The following is a 25022-nucleotide window of genomic DNA, read 5'->3' on the forward strand; positions in this document are numbered from 1 at the left end:
AAACCACAAACAGGATCTTGGTATCTCCCACAGAGTGTTCCCTCAAGCACCTCCCACCACCTCCCACAACACACACAAACCTCTTCTCTCTCTTGTTCTCAGGTTTGCACACATGCATGCAGGTACACGCACACACCCCTAAGCACGAGAGGGGGCTGGGTGGGCAAAGGAAGTCTGCATGGAGACCAGTAAGATTAAGGGTTACCTCCAGTGAGGAAGGCTGGAGATGTCACCGTGATAAGTCTTCAGAGGTGATTTTAAATGCTGTGGCCAGTATTTGGACATTTCTAAGGATTTGCACGCCCTCAGATGTGGAGAAGGCAGGATGGGGCTGGGGAGAACTCCTTTCTTTTTCCTTGCTCTTGCGGGGTGTAAAAGCCTACAGTCTGGCCAAGCGCAGCATGGCTCAGTCCTGTAATCCCAGCAATTTAGGAGGCCAAGGCAAGAGGATCGCTTAAGCGCAGAGGTTTGAGACCAGCCTGGACAACATGGCAAAACCCTGTCTCTACAAAAAAATAACACAAATTAGCCAGGTGTGGTGGCATGTACCTGTAGTCCTTGCTGCTGGGGAGGCTGAGGTGGGAGGAGCACTTGAGCCTGGGGAGGTCAAGGCTGCAGTGAACTGTGATTGCCTTACTGCACTCCAGCCTGGACAACAGAGTGATTCTGTCTCAACAAAAAACAAAAAGAGCCTGCAGTCTTAGCTGTATGAAATTCCAATTTCATTGCTGTGGAGTGAGGCTGGGCTGTGGTTGACAACCACTGATTAGACTCTCTTGCTTCCTGAAAAGGTGGCAGAGGGCCAGCTCTCCTAGCCAAAGGTATCTGAAGCTGTGGATCTGTCAGAGCTACCCAGCCCTCCAAGGTGAGGTTAGGCCCTGAGTTTTGGAGCCAGACAGGATTTATATTCTAGGTTCTTTACTTACTAGTTGTGTAGTCTTGGGCAAGTTATATCTGTAGGCCTTGGTTTTCTCTCCTGTAAAATGGAAATAATAGTGCTACCCATCTTGTGAGGTTAATACTGGGATTAAATGAATTAATAGGTGTAAACACTTAGAGACAAGTCTGAAGTATGTCAAGAAATGTTAGTGTCTGAAGGAGATTGGTTCCAAGACCCCCTGCAGATACCAAAACTCCAGATTGCTTAAGTCTCATACAGTAAATGGTGTAGTATTTGCATAGAACCTACACACATCCTTCCTTTAAGTCATCTCTAGATTACTTACAATACCTAGTACAATGTAAATACTAAGAAAATAGAAAATAGTTGTTACACTGTTTTTTTGTTTTTGAGACAGAGTCTCTGTCACCCAGGCTGGAGTGCAGTGGTGCAGTCTTGGCTCACTGCAACTTCCACCTCCCAGGTTCAAGTGATTCTTCTGCCTCAGCCTCCCGAGTAGCTGGAACAACCAGAACACACCACCACACCCAGCTAATTTTGTTTTTTCTTTGAGATGGAGTCTCACTCTGTCGCCCAGGCTGGAGTGCAGTGGCACAATCTCGGTTCACCGCAAGCTCCGCCTCCTGGGTTCACGCCAATCTCCTACCTCAGCCTCCCGAGTAGCTGGGACTACAGGCGCCCGCCACCACATCCCACACCCAGCTAATTTTTGTATTGTTAGTAGAGACAGGGTTTTACCATGTTGGCCAGGCTGGTCTCGAACTCCTAACCTCAGGTGACCTGCCCGCCTTGGCCTTCCAAAGTGCTGGCAGGTGTGAGCCACTGCGCCTGGCCCCTGTATTTTAAAATTTGTATTATTGTTATTATTTTAATCCATGGTTGGTTGAATCCATGGATGTGGAATTCTCAGATATAGAAGGCCAACTGTAATTGTTATCCTTATCCTTTTCCAAAACATTTAGAATTTGAGAAAAAGAGAAGAGCCCAGAGGCCATAGGGAAAATATGCCACCTTTCTGGAAGCCAGTGGAGCTGAGTCCTCCACAGGGAAGAGAATAAAATGGGGATATGTTCTGTGACTGGAGACTGACCCGCTCAATCCAGGCATTGCAGACCTTCATGTCACCAAGGAGGTGTCCAGGCCTCCATGGAGGGATGGAAGGAGCTGGTGTCCTGCTGCAGGACTGTTAGACTCAAGTCTGGGTCCTAGGGTAGAGAAGAGGGGTGGGCGAGGGAGCCAGGGCTTCAGCCCAGGCCTCTGCACCCACCATCAGGCCCCAGCTGTTTTTCCCAGGAGTGTCTCTTCTCCTCTCATTAATGGGCATTTCACAGCCAGCTTGAACTCTGTTGTGTTCAAGCTTTCCATTTGTAAGCCAGAAAGATGCCAGTTCAAGGGACGAGAGGGCCAAGCTGCCAGGAAGGAGCCACGGCAGGTGGAGACTTTGCTATTTTACACTCCCATGTGGTCCTAAAGCACTTTTGCTTTTCACAGCATTTCACATCCGTTGCTTATTAGCTCCTCCCACTCTCCCCCTAAGTAGGTGGGACAGACTCTCTCCCTGTTACAAAGATGAGCAAATGGCAGTGATGCAGCCAGACTCAGAACCCGTTTTCTAGATATTCTTTCTCCCAGGAGGAGAGTGATAGAGAGCTGGGCATCTGTGGAAAGGGCAGCAGCTTTATAAGAGAGCCAGATTCTGTAACATCAAAGGCCGTGTGTTGCCTATAAAACTTAATTTGGGGCCGGGCGCAGTGACTCAGGCCTGTAATCCCAGCACTTTGGGAGGCCGAGGCGGGTGGATCCCCTGAAATAAGGAGTTCAAGAGCAGCCTGGCCAACATGGCGAAACCCCATTTCTATTAAAAACACAGAAAAAATAGCTGGACGTGGTGGCTCATGCTTGTAATCCCAGCTACTCGGGAAGCTGAGGCAGGAGAATCACTTGAACCCAGGAGGCCGAGGTTGCAGTGAGCTGAGATGGTGCCACTGCATTCCAGCCTGGGCAACAGAGTGAGACCCTGTCTCCAAAAAAAACCCTTAATTTTATGTAGTTCTAGCAATACGGAGTAAATTTGTTGGTATAATCTCTGAAATAAATTTAGACCAGCTTGATTGCAGGCATTTTTTCTCCCAGGGGAAAAAAGGGATTACGCTGCCCAGAATCAGACTCAGCATTTAATGAGCACCTTCTGTATGCTGCACTATGCCAAGTGCTTGCCAGACATCATCTTGTATAGCCCTCACAAAAGGCCTGAGAGTAGCTATGATTACCCCCATTTTGTCAGCGCGGACACTGAAGGTCAGGAAAATGGAGAGATGGGCTTTTTGCTGTCACTACAGGGAACAAGGCAGGAGGAAGCAGCCTAATTGCAGGGTAGGGTTTTAAGTCAGGCTGCGGTGACAGTTTGACCTTGGAGCAGATCACTTAAGGGAGACTGTGGGTATGAAAGGTGAGAAATTCTGAGAAGCAGAGTCCTGAAGGTATGAGCACCTGCTGGGAGGGCAAGAGGGGATGAGGGGCCCAAAGCAAACATAAGAGGGAAGTCCTGACTTCAGGAGAGATTAGGGACGGGGTTGTGGTTGTCCCCAGCATCCCCAGGGGGAAGTGTAACCTGGAAAAGCCCCAGTGGAAGCCCACAGAGGAGCGGCCCTCCCCCGGCTCCTGAGTTTGGCAGGGCTATTGTTTTCAATCATGTTTCCCAATAACTTTGCACCTTGGCAGGATCAAGCCAAGTGACTTATGCCTGTTGTTGGCAGGGACTGTTTCCATTTCCGGTGCATGTTAGACTGGGCCACTTTCTTTGTGTTTAACCCCTTCCCTCACATATATCTGACCACACCCCTGCCCCCTCCCGTACATACTAAGGGCGAATGATCTGACCCAGCCTTGCTTGGGGTGTGCTGTGTGTAAAAATACATAGGGTTGAGCCATTTCCTGCTGCTTCCGTTGTTGCATGGCGATAAGACACTGGGGACTCAGCTGTGGACAGAAAGATCCTCCAACAGGCTGAGGGGAACCAGGCGCCAGGGGAGCGGGGCTCAGGCCTCCCCGCTTTCAGCCCATCTTACATTTCTCATCTTTCCTATCTCCTGCGACCTTTTCCTTCCTTTCTCTCCCTCCCCCTCATCCTTTCTTAGTCTCTCTTCTCCTTTCCTTGTCTCTCCAACTTTGGTGCCACCCTGATGCACTCAGAAAGCCTGCCCGCCTGGTGGGGAGTAAAGGGGGCTGTCATTTCCTTCCTACGCATTCACCCTCTGCAAAAGCTGGGCGGCTGGTAGCCTCAGGCCCCCAAACTGGTCCCCGCTTCCCTTGGCCTGTGAGTTCCTTCTGGGGCTTTAGTCCTCGGGAACCCGGCCAGCAGGGTGGGGGTGGGGCATGCTCCTCTCCCAATTCTTGGAGACTAGGAAGGACTGGGGGCTCCTACCATTATGAAGCGGAAAAGGTTACCAATGACTCTGGAGAGCTGTAAGGTAATGGAGGGCCTGGGAGAGGTGTCAGCAGAGGCAGGGTGGCCCACCGATCTGCGTTAGTGAAGATGGGGTGGGCGAGGGCAGGCAGGCAGGACACCAAGTGTAGGCTTTGGTCAGCCCTGAGGGAGAGGCCTGGGGGAGGCCTTATGAGGCGGTTGAGTCCAGAGAGAAAATTTGTCTCATTCCTCAGAAATCCAACCCCATGACTCCAATGAGGCCTCAGACCTGCCCGGTCCATGTGCTGGAGCTTTAAGAGTTCTGGGCTGGGGCCAGGCGCAGTGGTTCACACCTATAATCCCAGCACTTTGGGAGGCCAAGGCAGGCAGATCACTTGAGGTCAGGAGTTCGAGACCAGCCTGGCCAACACGGTGAAACCCCATCTCTACTAAAAATACAAAAATTAGCCAGGCATGGTGGTGGGTGCCTGTAATACCAGCTTCTCAGGAGGCTGAGGCAGGAGAATCCCTTGAACCAGGGAGGTGGAGGGTGCAGTGAGCTGAGATCACGCTACTGCAGTCCAGCTGGGGCAACAGAACGAGACTCTGTCTCAAATAAATAGATGAACAAACAAATAAATAAAAGAGTTCTGGGCTGGAAGTGCTGTCCTTTCCTGGCCGTGTGTCCCTGAACAACTTGCTTGACCTTTCTGGACCAAAAGAGGAGCAGCTCTGCCTAGACTGCATTTTAGGGATGCTATGGGGACTGGGTAGAGTGCAGATGTGAGAGCCCTGTGTAAGTGGCTGTCAGGGAATACAGTTCTTGTGGTGGTTGTCTTCTTTTGGACTCCTGCATCCATTTTCCAGGTAGAAAAACCAAGTCCAGAGGCATCCAGGGGCACTCCTGTGGTCTCAGGGTTTACCCATGCTTCCTCTGCCTGCCTCTTTCCACAGGTCGACAAGGGAGACCTGGTGGCCCTGAGCCTCCCTGCCGGCCATGGTGACACTGACGGCCCCATCAGCCTGGATGTGCCCGACGGGGCACCGGACCCCCAGCGGACCAAGGCCGCCATTGACCACCTGCACCAGAAGATCCTGAAGATCACCGAGCAGATCAAGATCGAGCAGGAGGCTCGCGACGACAACGTGGCAGAGTACCTGAAACTGGCCAACAACGCGGACAAGCAGCAGGTGTCGCGCATCAAGCAGGTGTTCGAGAAGAAGAACCAGAAGTCAGCCCAGACCATTGCCCAGCTGCACAAGAAGCTGGAGCACTACCGCCGGCGCCTGAAGGAGATTGAGCAGAATGGGCCCTCGCGGCAGCCCAAGGACGTGCTGCGGGACATGCAGCAGGGGCTGAAGGACGTAGGCGCCAACGTGCGCGCAGGCATCAGTGGCTTCGGGGGCGGCGTGGTGGAGGGCGTCAAGGGCAGCCTCTCCGGTCTCTCGCAGGCTACCCACACCGCCGTGGTGTCCAAGCCCCGGGAGTTTGCCAGCCTCATCCGCAACAAGTTTGGCAGTGCTGACAACATCGCTCACCTGAAGGACCCCCTGGAAGATGGGCCTCCCGAGGAGGCAGCCCGGGCACTGAGCGGCAGTGCCACACTCGTCTCCAGCCCCAAATATGGCAGTGATGACGAGTGCTCCAGTGCCAGCGCCAGCTCAGCCGGGGCAGGCAGCAACTCGGGGGCTGGGCCCAGCGGAGCACTGGGGAGCCCTAAGTCCAGTGCACTGTATGGTGCTCCTGGAAACCTGGATGCTCTGCTGGAAGAGCTACGGGAGATCAAGGAGGGACAGTCTCACCTGGAGGACTCCATGGAAGACCTGAAGACTCAGCTGCAGAGGGACTACACCTACATGACCCAGTGCCTGCAGGAGGAGCGCTACAGGTAGGTGCCTGCCCAGCCAGCCCCTCCTGCAGTCCAGCCGGACCTGGAATGAGGCAAGGAGCACTGGATTTCAGACCCAGGGTGTGGAGGCAGTCAGAGGAGCATCTGCAGCGTCCTGGCGGCTGGAAGGGGCCAGCATGAGGCCCTAAGGAGCCTTCTTTTTTTTCTTTTTCTTTTTTTTTTGGAGACAGAGTCTTTCTGTTGCCCAGGCTGGAGTGCAGTGGCACGATCTCAGCTCACTGTAACCTCCGCCTCCTGGGTTGAAGCGATTCTCCTGCCTCAGCCTCCTGAGTAGCTGGAATTATAGGCCCGCACCACCACACGCAGCTAATTTTTTTGTATTTTTAGTAGAGACAGGGTTTCACCATGTTGGTCAGGCTGGTCTCGATCTCCTGACCTCAAGTCAGGGATGACATTAATCTCTTCTTCATAGGGTCGTAAAGATATAATGAGTCCAGACCTGTAAAGTTGAAGCATATGACTGTGTAACTTGGGAAACTTGAACCTCCAGTCGGAGCTCCTGGGGCCAGCCTGCAACGGAGCTGGCGTCTCTCGGCCTCTCCTTCTGTGTCTCCCTTCGGCCCTGTGCTGCCCTTTGCTGTGTGCCTCTGCAGTACTTGCCGCTCGCTCCCTGGGCTCACAGGGGGATCTTCTCCTTAGCTAGCACTTTCTCTTTTTCTTCTCCATATATACGAAGAAGGTTTGGAAGATTGAAGGGGAGCCCCACCTAAAAATTATCCACTCCTCACATAATAGTCATCTTACACTATTTTGTGCCTTCAGAGCAGGGATTGTGTCCTCCACACCCATGTATCCCTGGTACCCAGAGAGCATCTGAGCCCAGGGCTTAAGAGCCCAGGTTGAAGTTGGCCAATCCTTAACTCCTCCCTTCATGAGCTGTGTGATCCTAGGCAGCTCCTCAGCCTCCACACCTCAGTCTTCTCCACTGTAAAATGGAGATGACACTGGCACCTATCTCATGGGATTGCGGGGAGGATCCTATGAGGTCATGTAGGCAAGACGCTTAGCACAATGCCTGCACCTAAGTGCTGTGTAAAGAGTAGCTTCATTGTTGTTGCTGTTAAAATTAGAACAGAGCAGAGCTGGACACGTGGGGTGGGCTGAGTCATTGTTTATTGAGAGAATGAATGAATCAACCATGGGAGAGAAGGGAGGCTCGGGGAGCCAGGACTGGTGTCACTCTCTCCCTCTGCCAGGTATGAGCGGCTGGAGGAGCAGCTCAACGACCTGACTGAGCTTCACCAGAACGAGATGACGAACCTGAAGCAGGAGCTGGCCAGCATGGAGGAGAAGGTGGCCTACCAGTCCTATGAGAGGGCGCGGGACATCCAGGTATGGCCAGGGCAACCGTGGGAGGCCCCAGATGTGCTGGTAGAGCTGGCAGCAGCCAGAGGGTTAGGATTCTTGTCTGGTGGGGCACGATAGACACAGGCTGGCCTGTTGGCCAGGGCAGATAGGCACGTGGACGAAGAGGGCAGCATAGCGGGGGCCGAGTGTAGATGAGCAAGACAGGCCTGAAGCTGAGAGCATGCACTGTGCAGAGGCAAGCCCACAGGGCAAGGGCCGCCATGCCCCCTACCTCTTTGATGGCAGCGTTGCAAATGAGTAATTGGAGTTCCCAGGCTCCAGCCTGCCTCAAGAGGGAGCTAGCTGGGATTGGGCCAGCTCCTCTCCATCCCTAGTAATCAAGACTCTCATTTCCTAGCATCCTCCCCAGAGAGTCATCCTTAGAGGGCTCTGACCCAAGTTACAGGTAGTCAACCTCCACTCCTCCTGGCCTTTGGAGAGGAGGCTTCGTTACAGGCACCTTCCCAGTGGGGTAGGTAGATTTTCAGGCTAGGGGTCCTGCCCATCCTGAGCACCCACATGCCAGCCCCTCTGCCCCCCGCAGGAGGCCGTGGAGTCCTGCCTGACCCGGGTCACCAAGCTGGAGCTGCAGCAGCAACAGCAGCAGGTGGTGCAGCTGGAGGGCGTGGAGAACGCCAACGCGCGGGCGCTGCTGGGCAAGTTCATCAACGTGATCCTGGCGCTCATGGCCGTGCTGCTGGTGTTCGTGTCCACCGTCGCCAACTTCATCACGCCCCTCATGAAGACACGCCTGCGCATCACCAGCACCGCCCTCCTGGTCCTCGTCCTGTTCCTCCTCTGGAAGCACTGGGACTCCCTCACCTACCTCCTGGAGCACGTGTTGCTGCCCAGCTGAGTGGCCAGCCATGCCGACCCTGTGCTCTCCGGCCCCCAGCGGGCCACACTGCTCCAGGAGGGACCCTTGGACTTCTTCATGTGTCCAGTTTGGCCTCCTGCCCAAACTGTCCATTCCAGCAGCTCCTGTCCCCTTCTCTGTACTTGCTTCTGTCTGACACCTTCTCCCTGTCGGCCTGAAGGGAGCTTAGAATGCAGCCCTGGCTGGATATAGTGGGGGCACCTGTGGCCAAGTGGAGCAGAGGTGGACACGGGATTGGATTGTTTTGATTATTTATAGTTACACAAGGACTTCTCCCAGCTGACCCTCAGGATGCCCCGGGTCAGGAAGGCCATTAAGAATAAGAGGAGAGGGCTCTGCCTCAACTTTCCTAGGAAAGAGCCCACCTCAGAGATAGCTACGGTTTCCTCTGGTAGAGATGGTGAGGATGAAGGCTGGAGAGTGAGGGAGGAGGCTCTGCTGGCCTCAGAGAACACAGGGATGGGAGGGTCCCTAGCCTTCAGGCACCTCTAGAGCCAGAGAGCAGGCTCAGAGCAGCTAGTGTGGAGCTCAGCACCCCCAACCCCACCCCTCCTCCCTGTAGAGCTGATTTGTGGCCTCCTTCTGGGGCTGGGCTCTGCAGGCCAGGTGGGTGTGGCTTGTGTTTTCCCTGCTGTTCTTTCTGCCTGTACTGGATCTGCTATTTTCAGGGAAACAGGCCCCAGGGCCCCCCTGAGCCTCACCCTAAGCCCTTAGGCCTCTGGGAGTGCTGTTGGGTTCTATTTATTTATTTATTTGTTCTTTTGTTCCCTACCCATGCTCCCAGCGTCTTCCCTGCTGAGCACCGGGAGAGGTCCTGCCCTGTCCTCTCTGAAGCCAGGGCCCTTCCATTCCCTTTAGCCTCTGGATCATCCTGGCTGGGAGAAGTGGGACCAAGCCACTCAGCCCCTCTCTCCCCAAGCAGCCCTACAGCCGGGATGGGAGGCGTGTGGCCTCTTTTATCTGTCTATTTATTTTGTAAGTGTGTATTCATGTGGAGGAGGTTGTTGTTTTATTTTTTTAAGGCTCTGGAGTGTTGTGTATGGTTTCTTTTCACATCCCAGCCTCCCATGGGCACTTCCAAGAAGAGAGGGGATTTCTTGGAAAAGGAGAGAGGAATCCCCTAGAGCAGGGAAAGCAGTGCCTGCCAGCTGTTGTGCACCTTCCTGAGAAATAAATATCCTCTAAATTTTCAAACCATCCTGTCTGGTGTTGGTTGATTAGGTTGTGTCTGTGGGAACCACCAGGTGTCTCCCCACACCCAAGCATTCTGGGTAACAGGCTGGGCGTCATCTGTTGACCTGAGGCCCTCTTCCTCCAGGATCCGACAAGGAACAAGGCATGGCCTAAGTGGTGTGATAGGAGGAATGGTATACACCCCATCCAGGCCTCTTGGAGTCCATGGGAGGGCAATTAGGAGAGAGATTTCCATAGCTCGGAGCAGTTGAGCTGCCAGCAGCCTGAATGACAGCAGTAATGCCCAAGTGGGGCCACGAGAGGGCAGCAGAGTCCTTACTCTAACCTTTTCTCCCAGTGCAGCCCGAAAGAAGGCAGCTGCTGGAGTTAGCTTGGTTTTCTCAGCGGTCAGCCAGAGCACAGAGCACCTGCTCTCCAGGTGCTGGAGCGTGGGCTTGAGTGTAGTGACCAGGCCCTCTGTGGCTACAGCGCCCACTCCCGGCAGTTCACACAGATGGGCACCCCAGAAGGCACTGCACTCCCAGCAGTAATCCTGTGGGAGTTTCGGAGAGGCCACCTGAATCTCCCTGCTGGGATGAAGAGGAGATGCTGACTTCCAGCATCGGGAACAGGAGGGATGGTGGGAAATGCACCCACCCCAGAGACCTGGGTCCTGGCCCATAGTGAGTAGATGGCAGCCAACTCACATCTGTCTGCACCTCAGTCTCCACATCAGTGATAGAGGATGTGCAGCAGCTCACTCCGAAGGGCTTGGACTTTCTGCAGTTCTGTGGGTCTGACAAATCAAAAGTTGCCACTGTACTTGTGGCCTCAGGCTTGAGGAGACACCAAGAGTCAGGGACAGTGCCATCACCAGATTGGAGAGAAGGCTGTGCTGGTGCCACGGGGGTGGGCATTGGTGGCTCATGCTTACCCTCTGTACAATGTAGGAGTTTCACTAGGTGACCTTGCTAGGGTCTTCCAACAGTGTCATTCCTGGACCCTGCACTCACCTCCCTTGGGGGCCACAGGTGGCCTAGAGCCCACATTCCTGGGCTCCAGGTGGGGGGTGACTGCCCCAGTCTGCAGACATTTCCCACATTCCTCCCCAAGGTCAGGCGCCTTCCCTGAATTAAATGTCACTGCCAACCACAGCCCACACTGAAAGGGAGGAGGAAAAAGGGAAGGAGGGTGGCAGGCATGCTCAGCTGATCCTGAGACTGACAGCGAACAGAGGAGGTGGGGGAAGACCAGCCCCAGCTACACAGGGTCATCTGCAAAAAGGACAGAACACCAGCCTGTGTTTGCCTTATCATGACAACGTGTCTAATAAAGCCCTGCCCATCCTGAACGCTGATGCTCACTGACGCTTCCTTGTTTGTGTTTGAGCCTTCTCGCCCTTTGGAAAAAAGGGAGTGCAGCCCGGCATGGTGGGTTACCCCTGTAATCCCAGCACTTTGGGAGGCCGAGGTGGGTGGATCACCTGAGGTCAGGAATTTGAGCCCAGCCTGACCAACATGGTGAAACCCCATCTCTGCTAAAAATACAAAATTAGCCGGGCGTGGTGGCACATGCCTATAATCCCAGCTACTTGGGGAGGCTGAGGCAGGAGAATCATTTGAACCTGGGAGGCAGAGGTTGCAGTGAGCCAAGATTGTGCCATTGCACTCCAGCCTGGGCAACAAGAGTGAAACTCCGTCTCAAATTTAAAAAAAAAAAGAAAGAAAAAGGGAGTGCATTGTCCCCACTTCAACCTGGCCTTCACTGGGGTTGCCTCCTCTGCTGGGGACCATTCTCCTTCAGAATGCAGGGCCAAAAGGCAGGTCCTTTCCAGAGCATCTGTCATGCAGGTGCCAGCCCCTCACCTGAGGGTCTGGAGGTCTCAGCCAGGCTGATATGCCCCCGTCAGCCTGGGTCCACTAGGGAGGGAGTAGCTAAGAATTCATGCTGGAATTGGCACATTACTGCTCTGGCAGCACTGAGCAGGCAGGTGGCATGTTTACCATGCCCGTACGAGCTGGCACTCCCTGCCAACCTCATCAAAACTATAGGGCTACAACAGGTGCAGCCCTGGCAAACAGCAAAGCAGGCAGACAACACAGGCCAGCAGGAGGTGACTTAACCCTTGCCAGCCCAGGTTACTCTGGAGTGGTTCTGAGCTATGGAGGGAGGGAAGGGAGGAGGAAAGACTTGGGGCCACAGGGTGGGAGAGGAGGGGAGCTGTAGCCAGGGCACCTGGAGGGATCTTCGTGGCAGGCTCAATTTCCCCTTCAAAGCCAGGGCCCTTAAGTCAAGCCTGGATCCCAATATTAAGGAGCCAGCAGACCTAGGCTCAAACCCTAGTGCTGCTACTCACCTTGGACAGGGTTCCAGCTGCTCTCAGCCCAATATCCTCATCTTCCAGGAGGAATGGAGGTGACATGAAACTGGCTCACAGGCTTGAGTGCAGGAGACTTGACATTCTACAGATCAAGACTTAAGCACAAGGCCTAGAACATAATGGATTAACCCGAGATTTATTACTGCACCTCATTCCTGACCCTGTGAGATGTTAAGGTGCAGAAGAACTGTTCAGAGAAGTCTAAAGCCGACCCCACAGGAACATACAAGACCAAGGGTGGCTAAGTGAGCCTCAGCCTCTGACACTGGAAGGCCTAATAGAGGTCCTCAGGGTTCCTCTTCCCTGGGAACCCAGAACCTGCTTATTCCCAGCAACCTCTCCCCTCCCTCGGTCTGGTAGACAAAGCTGGTCCAGTCCCAAGAGGCCAAGCCCCAGCTTGAGAGAGGACTGGATTCGGCCTATTTGACCCAAGATGGCTGCCTCCACCTCAACTCCACAAGTGTATCAGTCTGTGGTTCCCTCCCGCCTCCAGCCCGTGGTCCTGGGTGTGGGGTCTAGGAAGGAGAGCAGGAATCAAGAGGCCTGCTTTTGAGTTGAGACTGTGGAGGTTGTGGGTCTCAGTTTCTCCAACTGAAACATGGGGATAATCATATCCGTGCTGCCCAACTGTTAGGACACCAGTGAGGCTCGCAGGTGCAGGTATGAGTGCCTGCCCCACGGCACCCCGGGATCTCACCCTAGGGGAATGGCCTGTTAGACTGCTGCCAGCCATCTGGGGCCCCAGGGAGGGCTCTGATCTGCCCAGGGACAGGGCTGGGCAGGGCTTGGGGAAGCAGCCAGCAGTGGCCCACGGGCCTGACAGCTTGCAGCCTACCTCCAGGTGCGGATGGAAGGGGGAAGCCTGGTCCCCACTAGGCCACGGGGAGGCACGTGGAGAAGGAGGGGAGGCTGAGACTTGTCCCAGCACATTCGAGCCTGCTGGCAGGTCCTGAGTCACCCAGGCAGCTAGAAGAGCAGTCGGGGTGGTGACAGCAGTGCTGCCTCCCAGACACAGGGCCTCCCGGGAGAGTACTCCCGCCTTGGTCCCCTCAAACCCCAAGGCCGACTGTCCAGATGAAGTATCCCAGGCCCAGCGGTGCCACCTCAGCCATGCGCCTGCCTCCAGGCAACCATTCACAAAGCTGGCTCTGATTACAAAAGCACCAGTGGTGATTCTGAGAGGTATGGGTGCCCAGTCTCTGTGCCCTGCCAGCCTCAGCCTGAGGTTCTCTTGTTGCCCTTACTTTGTTTTTTTGTTTTGTTTTATTTTTAAGTGAAATAAATTATTTCAGTTTAATTTTCTCAACATGTATCTGGCATTAAATAGTTTTTATAATTTTTATTCCCATAGGTTATTGGGGAACAGGTGGTGTTTGGTTACATGAGTAAGTTCTTTAGTGGTGATTTGTGCGATTTTGGTGTACCCATCACCCAAGCAGTGTACACTGTACCCCATTCATAGTCTTTTATCCCTCTCTTGTTGCCTTACTTTGATTATTCTTTTCTTTTCTTTTTTTTTTTTTTTTGAGACAAAGTCTTGCTCTGTCACCCAGGCTGGAGTGCAATGGCACGATCTCGGCTCACTGCAACCTCCACCTCCTGGGTTCAAGCAACTCTTCTACCTCAGCCTCCTGGGCAGCTGGGACTACAGGTGTGTGCCACCATACCCAGCTAATTTGGGGTTTTTTGCTTGTTTTGTTTTTTGAGATAGAATTCTACTCTTGTTGCCCAGGCTGGAGTGAAATGGAATGATCTCGGCTCACTGCAACCTCCACCTCCCAGGTTCAAGTGATTCTCCTGCCTCAGCCTCCCGAGTAGCTGGGATTACAGGCATGAGCCACCACACCCAGCTAATTTGGTATTTTTAGTAGAGTTTCTCCATGGGGTTTCTCCATGTTGGTCAGGTTGGTCTCGAACTCCCAACCTCAGGTGATCTGACCGCCTCAGCCTCCCAAAGTGCTGGGATTACAGGCTTGAGCCACCGTGCCCAGCCTAATTTTTGTATTTTTAGTAGAGACTGGATTTTACCATGTTGTTCGGGCTGGTCTCGAACTCCTGACCTCAGGTGATCCACCTGCCTCAGCCTCCCAAAGTGCTGGGATTTCAGGCATGAGCCTCTGTGCCTGGCCACTTTGGTTTTTCTTGTTGTAATCTCAGCTCTCTGAAGATAAGTCTGAAGTAAACACTTTAGAAAGATCTAAGTATCTCTCTGGGTGGTCTGGAGTTCTGTTCCTTGCTCTCCTGTAGAAGACTGAGTCCTCTCCATACCACCCTAGGTAAGAGACCATCCACTCCTACATGGTGCTGTCTCCAGCCATTACTTAATTGGGGTCCCTCTGTCCTTTTTCTAGTTTGGGTCAGCCCCAGTCACCCATACTGAGGGTGGAGATGGAGAAGAGAGGATTTCCCATGAAACTTGTCATTAAGTGAACTCATGCAAGAGACAAGTCACCAACACAGACCTGATGTCTCTCTGACCAGCCTCCTCCACTTTAGCTTCTCAGCCAAGTGTGGCCCAGCCAGGCCAAGGGTGGGAAGACCTGAGAGATGGGAATCCAGCTGCTGAGGAGGAAGGGGCCAAGGAGGGGTTTCCTTCCTTCTTCTTCATTTTCTCCTCTGTTGGTCTTGAAGCTCTTATCATGGTTTGGTAGCCATGGAGTCCAGGTTTGTGACCCCCAAACCACCCAGCTTTAGGTTCAATTAAATTCAAGAAACTTGGTTTTGAGCTCGGGCTCTGTGACAGGCAGTGGAGACACAGAGGAGCAAGACGTGGTTTCTGCTGTCATGGAGCTCACGAGCTAGTGGGGACAGACAGACAGACACACACACACACGCACACACACCCCGTCAGTACAGAGGCAGGCAGAGATCAATAGGGCCTGCGGGGGACGGGGAGGTTTCAAGATGTAGAGCTTCCTTCTGATGGGAGCTAGGGGAGGTTTCTCCAAGCATTGGAGGAAGCATAAGAGGCAAAAAGGGACCGTGTTCTATAGCAGGATGGCTTTGGTCATGTCCTGGGGTTGTAGTGGGAGAGACGGTATCCATGGTGTGAGTAGCTATGCAGTTATTTCAGGCATCAGCACTGCCTGGCCCACAACCCAGAGGGCAAGATACCTGAGGAGGGGGCTTCTCAGTCTGTGGCAGTGAGAAGGAGAAGAATGAGGATGGCTTTCAGAGCGGGAAGGAGACTCCAGCCCAGCACTCTGGGGCTTGGGGGCTTCAAAGGGGTTGTCCATGCTTGAAAGCCAAAGGCGGCTGGGTGCAGTGGCTCGCGCCTGTAATCCCAGCACTTTGGAAGGTCGAGGCAGGTGGATCACGAGGTCAGGGGTTCAAGACCAGCCTGGCCAACACAGTGAAACCCTGTCTCTACTAAAAATACAAAAATTAGTGGGGCATGGTGGCACATGCCTGTAGTCCCAGCTACTCGGGATGCTGCGGCAGGAGAATTGCTTGAACCCTGGAGGCAGAGGTTGCAGTGAGCCAAGATTGCACCACTGTACTCCAGCCTGGGCGACAGAGTAATACTTTGTCTTAAAAAAGAAAAAAAGCAGGAGGGGGAAGCCAAAGGGAAGAGAAATACACAACAACAACAAAACAATAAAATGCAGGTGCCCCTGGGGTGGGAACAACCCACTGAAATCAAAAGGGAAGCCAGAGGGAAGCTTTGAGAAAGAAGGGAAAGAAAAAGCATTCCCGTGAGAAAGAGCTGGAGCCATCTGCCATTCTGGGGATTTGGGGACTGATGCTCAGATGTGCTGTGTGACACTGAGCTGGTAACATCAGCTCTCTGGTCCTGGTGTCCCCATATCTACACAAATAAAGAACTTACGATGGAGAGGCTGACATGGCTAATGAGCGACCAGGCCCTGGGGGCTGTGGGAATACCTAAGATGGTGTCTGTGTGCAAAGCCAACTCAAGGGCAGGCCCCCAGCTTGGTAGAGGGGAGGCTTATGGAGTCAGGGTGGTGGGGAGTAAAGACAGGTCTGGGGCTGGGCGCAGTGGGTCACGCCTGTAATCCCAGCACGTTGGAAGACCGAGGAGGGCGGATCACCTGAGGTCAGGAGTTCAAGACCAGCCTGGCCAACATGGCAAAACCCCGTCTCTACTAAAAATACAAAAATTAGCTAGGCGTGGTGGTGTGTGCCTTTAGTCTCAGCTACTGTGGAGACTGAGGCAGGAGAATCACTTGAACCTGGGAGGTGCAGGTTGCAGTGAGTTGAGATTGCACCATTGCACTCCAGCCTGGCGACAGAGCAAGACTGTCTCAAAAAAAAAAAAAAAAGAGAGAAAGGAAAGACAGATCTGGGACCTGTGTTCTGACCACCAGAGGGGTCCTCAGTACTGGATGGTCAGGCCAGTGAGGAGCTCCAGGTTAGGAGAGGAGCAAGATTTGGGCTCCACTGGGCTTCCCTGGCCTCTCTGTCACCCTCCCCCAGGGGTGAGGCTAAAGATGAAAGCGATACCAGGGCTACCCTCTCTGCTTGTCAGCTGTAAGATTAAAAAGGAGGTGGCTTCCACGCACAGCCACTGTCATCAACTCTGGTATGATTCGAGGGTGTGGGAAGGCCCCACCCTGGCCCAAAGTCATGGCAATATGAACCCTTTTTTTTGTTCAGGCCTTTACAGCTCACAGATGCTTCTTGTGTGCTGCACTGAATCATTGTATCCTCACAGCAACCTGGAGAATGGCCAGGGAGGTGTCATGGACTCTATTTTACAGATGAGCAAGCTGAGGCTCAGAAGGATAAAGGGAACTCACTCATGGACACACAGCTAGCAAACAGCAGACCCAGGATGAACCCAGGTCAGACGACAATGCTCCTGCCTGTAACTGAAGCGTGACAAGCCACATTCACGCTTTACTTCTTCATGTAACATGCAGGTGTGGCTGGGTGCAGTGGCTTATGCCTGTAGTTCCACCACAGGAGGCCGAGGCAAGAAGATCACTTGAGGTCAGGAGTTTGAGACCAGCCTGGGCTACATAGTGAGAACCTATTTCTACAAAAAAAATTAAAAAGTTAGCTGAGCATGGTGGCTCACACCTGTAGTCCCAGCTACTCAGGAGTCTGAGGTGGGAGGCTTGCTTGAGGTGGGAGGTGGAAGTTGAGGCTGCAGTGAGCTGTGATTGTACGCCACCACACCACACTCCAACCTGGGTGACAGAGCAAGACCATGTCTCAAAAAAAAAAAAAAAGAAAAAGAAAAAGAAAAGAAAAGAAAACCAAAGAAATGAGCTGGGCATGGTGGCTCACGCCTGTAATCCCAGCACCTTGGGAGGCCAAGGTGAGTGGATTGCTTCAGCCCAGGAGTTTGAGACCAGCCTGGGCAACATGGTGAAACCCCGTCTCTACAAAAAATACAAAAGATTAGCAGAGCAGGGTGGCACGTGATTGTAGTCCCAGGTACTTGGGAGGCAGAGGTGGTGGATCACTAGAGCGCGGGAGGCAGAGGTTGCAGTGAGCCGAGATCGTGCCACTGCACTCCAGCCTGGGCAACAGGGGAGGTTCTGTCTCAAAACAAACAAACAAACAACAACAAAAATGTAGGTGCCCCCGGTGTGGGGGACAACCCACTGAACACTCTCCTGCTTTTCAGGAGAAAGGGAAGGTTGGAGTTTGAGAAGTTGAGGGAAAAAGTCACTTTCAAAGAGGCAGAAAGCAAGACAAAATGTCTCCAAATTCTGTTGACTTTGTATTTTTTCTCAAGTCTGGGTCCTTTAGCCATGGAGCTTAACTCTAACCCCAAAGGGGAAACGCCAGGGAGAGGTTGCAAAGGAACTGTTCATGCTTCTGTTCTTCAAACCTGTAGAAACATTGTCTGGGGCCGGGCACGGTGGCTCACACTTGTAATCCCAGCACTTTAAGAGGCTGAGGTGGCTGGATCACTCTAGGTCAGGAGTTCAAGACCAGCCTGGCCAACTGGTGAAACCCCATCTCTACTAAAAATACAAAAATTAGCCAGGCATGGCAACGCTGGCCTGTAATCCCAGTTACATGGGGGAATGAGGCAGGAGAATCACTTGAATCCGGGAGGCTGAGGTTACAGTGAGCCGAGGTCATACCACTGCACTCTAGCCTGGGTGACAGAGTGAGACTCCATCTCAAAAAGAAGAAAGAAAAAGAAACATCTGGGCCAGGCATAATGGCTCACACCTGTAATCCCAGCGCGTTGGGAGGCCAAGGCGGGTGGGTCACCTGAGGTCAGGAGTTCCAGACCAGCCTGGCCAACATGGCGAAACCAAAATTTAACTGGGTGCAGTGGCACACACCTGAAGTCTCAGCTACTCAGAAGGCTGAGATAGGAGAATCACTTGAACCCGGGAGGCGGAGGCTGCAGTGAGCCAAGAATGGGACACTGCACTCCAGCCTGGGCAACACAGCGAGACTGTCTCAAAAAATAAAAAAACGGCCAGGCACGGTGACTCAAGCCTGTAATCCCAGCATTTTGGGAGGCCGAGACAGGCAGATCACAAGGTCAGGAGATCGAGACCATCCTGGCTAACACGGTGAAACCCTGTCTCTACTAAAAAATACAAAAAAACTAGCCGGGCGAGGTGGCGGGAGCCTATAGTCCCAGCTATTTGGGAGGCTGAGGCAGGAGGATGGCGTGAACCCGAAAGGCGGAGCTTGCAGTGAGCTGAGATCCGGCCACTGCACTCCAGTTTGGGTGACAGAGCGAGACTCTGTCTCAAAAAAAATTTTTTTAAATTAAAAAAAAATTAAAAAAGAAACATTTGCTTCATGTAGGAGCTGGGATATCCAGAGGTGAGCTCGGCAGACTCTTTCTCTGTGAACATCTTGAAATCTATCGGGAAAGACAGAGATAAAAATAGGTCAGTGACAACAGAGATTGGTAAGTGCCAAAATAAAGTCAGGATCTGAGGAAGAGTACCGAGCAATGAACTGCCAGAGGCAAGCTGGATCAACAGGCAGAGAGTTCTCTGGGCCCCACGACACACCTATCATCACACACTTCACCCATCCCAGCGCCTTGTTAGTCTTCCAGCCAGAAAGTCCCTTTTTTTTTTTTTTTTGAGGCACAGTCTTGCTCTGTCGCCCAGGCTAAAGTGCAGTGGCATGATCTCGGCTCACTGCAAGCTCCGCCTCCTGGATTCACGCCATTCTCCTGGCTCAGCCTCCAGAGTAGCTGGGACTACAGGTGCCCGCCACCACACCTGGCTAATTTTTTGTATTTTTAGTAGAGATGGGGTTTCACCGTGTTAGCCAGGATGGTCTCGATCTCCTGACCTCATGATCCACCCGCCTCGGCCTCCCAAAGTGCTGGGATTACAGGCGTGCGCCACCGCACCCGGCCTTTTTTGTTTTTTGGGTTTTTTTTTTGAGATAAGGTCTCACTGCAGTGCAGTGGAATGATCCCAGCTAACTGCGAGCTTGAGCTCCTGGGCTCAAGCGATCCTCCCACCTCAGCCTCCTGAGTAGCTGGTGGGACCACACCCACCACTGCACCCGGCTAATTGTTTTTTTTATTGCAGAGATGAAGTCTCACTATGTTGTAGAGATGAAGTCTCACTATATTGCCCAGTCTGGTCTTGAACTCCTGGGCTCAAGCAATCTTCCCACCTCGGCCTCCCAAAGCAGAAAGTCCTTTCTGTTACCTCATTTAAGTGTCCCTTGCCCAGCAGTGCCCAGTACACCGTGACCATGGCCAAGGACCTCAACCTGTGATCTCAGCAATTAGAAGACAAAGGGCCATGAGGCCGGGTGCGGTGGCTCAGCCTGGAATCCCAGCACTGTGGGAGGCCTAGGCAGGCGGATCATGAGGTCAGGAGATTGAGACCATCCTGGCTAACACGGTGAAACCCCATCTCTACTAAAAATACAAAAAATTCACCAGGCGTGGTGGGGGGGCGTCTGTAGTCCCAGCTACTTGGGAGGCTGAGGCAGGAGAATGGCGTGAACCCGGGAGGTGGAGCTTGCAGTGAGCTGAGATTGTGCCACTGCACTCCAGCCTGGGTGACAGAGAGAGACTCCATCTCAAAAAAAAAAAAAAAAAAAAAAAAAAGAAGAAGACAAAGGGCCATGGGGCCCTTATGGAATCTCTGGCCAATACCCTCATTATACAGATGAAGAAACTGAGGCCCAGAAAGGGGAGGTGACTTGCCCAAGATCCCCACAGCAAGGTGGTGCTGAGCCTGGGCTCTCACCTGCAGGAGATACCCCCACCGTGACACGCACACACCTGGAGGGGTTTGACCGAGGAACCCCTGTCCTCTGTACATGTTGGAGAAGGAACCTGAGGCAGGAGGGACCCTGAACAGAGGATGCTCTGAAGCCTGGGAGGAGAGAAAGGATAAGGGAGAAAGCACCCATCAGGAGGGGCTCAGATGGTGATAAGGCAGGAAACTCACTCCTAAGACCCAGCATCACCCTGTCACCCTCACAGTCTGTCCTATTCAATGCCCTCAAGACAGAGCTATGTAATTTTTTTGTTTTGTTTTGTTTTTTTGAGACAGGATCTCACTCTGTCACCCAGGCTAGAGTGCAGTGGTACAATCTCGGCTCCCTGCAGCCTCCACCTCCCAGGTTCAAGCAGTTCTTGTGCCTCACCCTCCTGAATAGCTGGGACTACAGGTGCCCGCCACCACGCCTGGTGTTTTGTTTTTGTTTTTTTGGTAGAAACAGGGTTTCACCATGTTGGCTAGGCTGGTCTCGAACTCCTGAACTCAGGTGATCCTCCTGCCTCAGCCACCCAAAGCACTAGGATTATATGTGTGAGCCACTGCGCCTGGCCTAAATTTAACATCGTCAAAATTAAATAAATTAAAAATCCAGTTCCTGAGCTGCACTAGCCACATGTCAAGAGCCCACAGCCATAGTGGCTTCAGTGACTCCAGTCTCGGACAGTGCAGATAGAAAGCTTCCCAGTATGGCATGTGTTCTGTTCCAACAGTGCTGCTACTCTGAACAATTTACATATGTAATCTCATTTTAAAATATTTTTCTAGTTTCACTGATACATGTTTGTTGCAGAAAATTCAACTGGGAAACTCAAATCCCAAGTTGTTCCCCCCCACCCACTATTAGCATAACGTAGGCCCTTCTGGTCTTTATTCTTCCTTTAAAAGAAATTCGACTGGGTGCAGGGCTCACGCCTGTAATCTCAACACCGTGGGAGACCGAGGCTGGCAGGTCACCTGAGGTCAGGAGTTCAAGACCAGCCTGACCAACACAGAGAAACCCCATCTCCACTAAAAATACATAATTAGCCAGGCATGGTGGCACATGCCTGTAATCTCAGTCCCTCGGGAGGATGAGACAGGAGAATCGCTTGAATCCGGGAGGCAGAGGTTGCAGCGAGCCAAGATGGCGCCATTGTACTCCAACTTGGGCAAGAGAAGCAAAACTCTGTCTCAAAAAAAAAAAGGCTGGGCGCGGTGGCTCACGCCTGTAATCCCAGCACTTTGGGAGGCCGAGGTGGGCGGATCACAAGGTCAGGAGTTTGAGACCAGCCTGACCAACATGGTGAAACCCTGTCTCTCCTAAAAATACAAAAATTAGCCAGGCGTAGTGGCGCATGCCTGTATGCGCCACTCAGGAGGCTGAGGCAGGAGAATTGCTTGAACCCAGGAGGTAGAGGTTGCAGTGAGCCGAGATCACACCATTGCACTCTAGTCCAGGTGACAGAGGGAGACTCCGTCTCAAAAAAAAAAAAAAGAAAAGAAAATTCAAATATGGCACAATCATTGTAAAAACAAACAAGCAAAAAACAAAAAAGAAACAAACAAAAAAAATGCAAACATGGCTCATGCCTATAATCTCAGCACTTTGGGAAGCAGAAGCAGCAGGATTGTTTGAGGCCAGGAGTTCGAAACCAGCCTGGCTAACATAGCAAGTCCTTGTCTTTACAAAAGAAAAGTTAAAGGCCGGGCGCGGTGGCTCAAGCCTGTAATCCCAGCACTTTGGGAGGCCGAGACGGGAGGATCACGAGGTCAGGAGATTGAGACCATCCTGGCTAACACAGTGAAACCCCGTCTTTACTAAAAATACAAAAAACTAGCCGGGCGAGGTGGCGGGCGCCTGTAGTCCCAGCTACTCCGGAGGCTGAGGCAGGAGAATGGCGTAAACCCGGGAGGCGGAGCTTGCAGTGAGCTGAGATGCGGCCACTGCACTCCAGCCCGGGCGACAGAGCAAGACTCCATCTCCAAAAAAAAAAAAAAAGAAAAGTTAAAAAAAAAATTAGCCAAGGGTGGTGACTCTTGGCTGCAGTCACAGCTACTTGGGAGACTGAGGCAGAGGATTACTTGCTTCCAGAAGGTTGAGGGTGCAGTGAGCCGTGATCATGCCACTGCTCTCCAGCCTGGGTGACAGAGCAAGGTCTGGTCTCAAAAAAAAAAAAAAAAAAGCAAACACTGTGAAGGCATAGAGAGTAACAATGTCCCTCAGCCCCTCTCCCCAGAGGAAAGCACTGTCAGCAGCTTGGCATGTACTCATCCTGAGTCCGAGCCCTCAGCCCTCATCCCATGGGCACTGAGGAGCCCCTTTAACCACAGAACCTCCATTATACAAACTCTTGGCCACCTGCTGTTCAAGACTTCCAGTCCCTCCTCTACTGCTAGCCCAAAGCTCCCCCAGGCACAGTTGAAAGCCCTGGACTGTGTCCCTGGACTCAGGGCAACCCTCTCGGCCTCCTCTCCTTTGGACACCAGTAGCATCCTCTGCCTGAGAAGCCCCTCTCTCCACTGCCCTGCTCTGGGAAGAGCACTGTGACCTTTTATCTCACTCACCTCTTCCATGTCTCAGATCCATCCTGAGCCAGCAGTAGTCTAGAAGAGCCATCAAGAGTAGGGCCTTGAGAGGCCAGGCTCACGCCTGTAATCCCAGCACTTTGGGAGGCCAAGGCGGGTGGATCACCTGAGGTCAGGAGTTCAAGACCAGCCTGGGCAACCCCGTCTCTACTAAAAATACAAAATTAGCCAGGTACGGTGGCATGCACCTGTAATCCCAGCTACTTGGGAGTCTGAGGCAGAATAATCACTTGAACCTGGGAAGCAGAGGTTGCCATGCCACTGCACTCCAGCCTGAGCGACAGAGTGAGACTGAGTTTCAAAAAAAGAGTAGGTCTTCGGCTGAGCGCAGTGGCTCACACCTGTTAATTCCAGCATTTTAGGAGGCCAAGGCCAGAAGATTGCTCAAGCCCAGGAATTTGAGACCAGCCTGGGCAACATGGTGAAACCCCACCTCTACAAAACATATAAAAATTAGCCAGGTATGATGGTGCATACCTGTAGTTCCAGTTATTCAGGAGGCTGAGGTGGGAGGATCACTTGAGCCCCAGGAGGTCAAGGCTGTAGTGAGCCATGATCATGCTACTGCACTCCAGCCTGGGCAACAGAGCAAAACCCTGTCTCAAAAAAAAAAAAAAAAAAAAGAGAGAAGGCCCTCAAATCACAGTCCCAGTCACAACCCAGCTCCACAGCTTTCTCCTCATGGGATCCAGCACATGTGTTTAACCTCTCAAAGTTTCAGTTTTCTCTTCTGAAGAACGGGGATAATATTGACCTCAGTGTTGTTGCAAGAGTTCCTGGGGAGGCAGAACTTCACCTCCGTCCTCCAGGGGTCTTCAGCGGGGCCTCAGAATTAAGTTGACATAAGACAGATGTTCAGGAGAAACACATTCAGATTTTATTTCACCTGTACACAGAGGTTCCCCCAAAGACAAGGGGAAATCTAAAGAAGCTGCAAAACCAAGATGATCACAGAAAGAGTGGCAACTGTGGGCCTGGCGCAGTGGCTCATGCCTGTAATCCCAGCACTTTGGGAGGTCAGGTGGGTGGATCATGAGGTCAGGAGATCGACACCATCCTGGCCAACATAGTGAAACCCCATCTCTGCTAAAAACACAAAAATTAGCCAGGCATGGTGGCGGGCACCTGTAATCCCAGCTACTCAAGAGGCTGAGGCAGGAGAATCGCTTGAACCTGGGAGGTGGAAGTTGCAGTGAGCTGAGATTGCACCACTGCATTCCAACTTGGGCGACAAAGCAGGACTCTGTCTCCAAAAAAAAAAAAAAAAAAAAAAAAAAAAGAAAGAGTGGCAACTGTGGAAAAGGATGATTAGGGAAGCTAAGGAAGGTAAGAGGTATTTTATCGTTTTGTGCACATTTACCTCAGCCTCAACTCCTCATCTCTGGTTACAAAAATGTTTCTTTCCCCTGGGGACAAGGAGAAAAGGGAAGAGGTCAGAGTGTGCCTTTTGCATCAGCCATTTTTCAAATGAGAGTAACCCTTATGCTGAAGTGGCATATTTTGGTGTGGCATATTCTGTTCCTCTTCAAAGATACAAGAGACAATATATGCAAAGCATTTTGCATTGTGAGATGCCTATTACTGTCATTTCGCAGATGGGAAATGAGATCTAGGCACCTCTCAGGGTCCCACCGGCAGAAGGTTGAGGAATGCAGGCTCTAACCTACGTCTGCCCAAAGCCACACGGCTGCCCACAAAAGGCAGCTCCTTACTTCACCTCACCCCCTGAGCTCTGGAACACCTTTGTTCCACCCAAATGAGAATGAGGCAGCAAAGGAGTCAGCGGCAGGGGAACTGAAAGGTGGCCCTAAACCTCAGACTGTCCCCAACTCGGAGGCCTGCCAGGGCCTGGAAGCACAGCTGTCCCCCACCAGGGAGTCTTCCCTCCCCCCCCTGCCCACTGCAGATTGGGCACCCCTGCTGCATGTGTCTGACCTCTGTGAACCTCAGTTTCCCCAAACGTACAATAACTCTGACAGTCTGTCATTCTGTGCTTCTGTGACGTCAGCCTTAGGAGTTATCAGGGATCCAAACTTGGGCTTGACAGGGGGCAGGATGGAGGCCCTGACACTCGGACCAGACCAGGTTGTGGTGAGGGGCAAGGGTGGTGCCTCCAGGCACCGACCCAGAGTGACCTCGCTCTCTGCAGGCTCCCCCTGGGGCCCTGAGGGAGGGTGGGGTGCTGGACAGGCCTGCTAGATGGGAGCAGGTTTGCAAGGAGGCTTAGGAAGGGTGCGGTGGGGAGGGTGTGCCGCTCAGGTT

General features: G+C 52.6%; 1 protein-coding gene across 3 annotated transcripts in view; it reads left to right on the forward strand.

The window, feature by feature from the left end:
* The window catches only part of TMCC2 (transmembrane and coiled-coil domain family 2), a 30876-nt gene extending 21238 nt beyond the window's left edge, over window positions 1-9638 (forward strand). For 2 of the 3 annotated variants that reach the window (XM_026450912.1, XM_023186873.2), the window contains exons 2-4: window positions 5262-6196; window positions 7414-7549; window positions 8109-9638. In XM_026450912.1, coding sequence (XP_026306697.1) covers window positions 5262-6196; window positions 7414-7549; window positions 8109-8420 — 1383 coding nt within the window. In that variant the 3' untranslated portion in view covers window positions 8421-9638. Of the gene's footprint in view, window positions 1-4198; window positions 4372-5261; window positions 6197-7413; window positions 7550-8108 lie in introns of those variants that run through there. The other variant, XM_023186872.2, reaches the window with a different exon arrangement.
* The last annotated feature ends 15384 nt before the right edge of the window (window positions 9639-25022 follow it).

The sequence above is a fragment of the Piliocolobus tephrosceles genome, chromosome 1, assembly GCF_002776525.5.
Source record: "Piliocolobus tephrosceles isolate RC106 chromosome 1, ASM277652v3, whole genome shotgun sequence".
NCBI classification, from domain to species: domain Eukaryota; kingdom Metazoa; phylum Chordata; class Mammalia; order Primates; family Cercopithecidae; genus Piliocolobus; species Piliocolobus tephrosceles.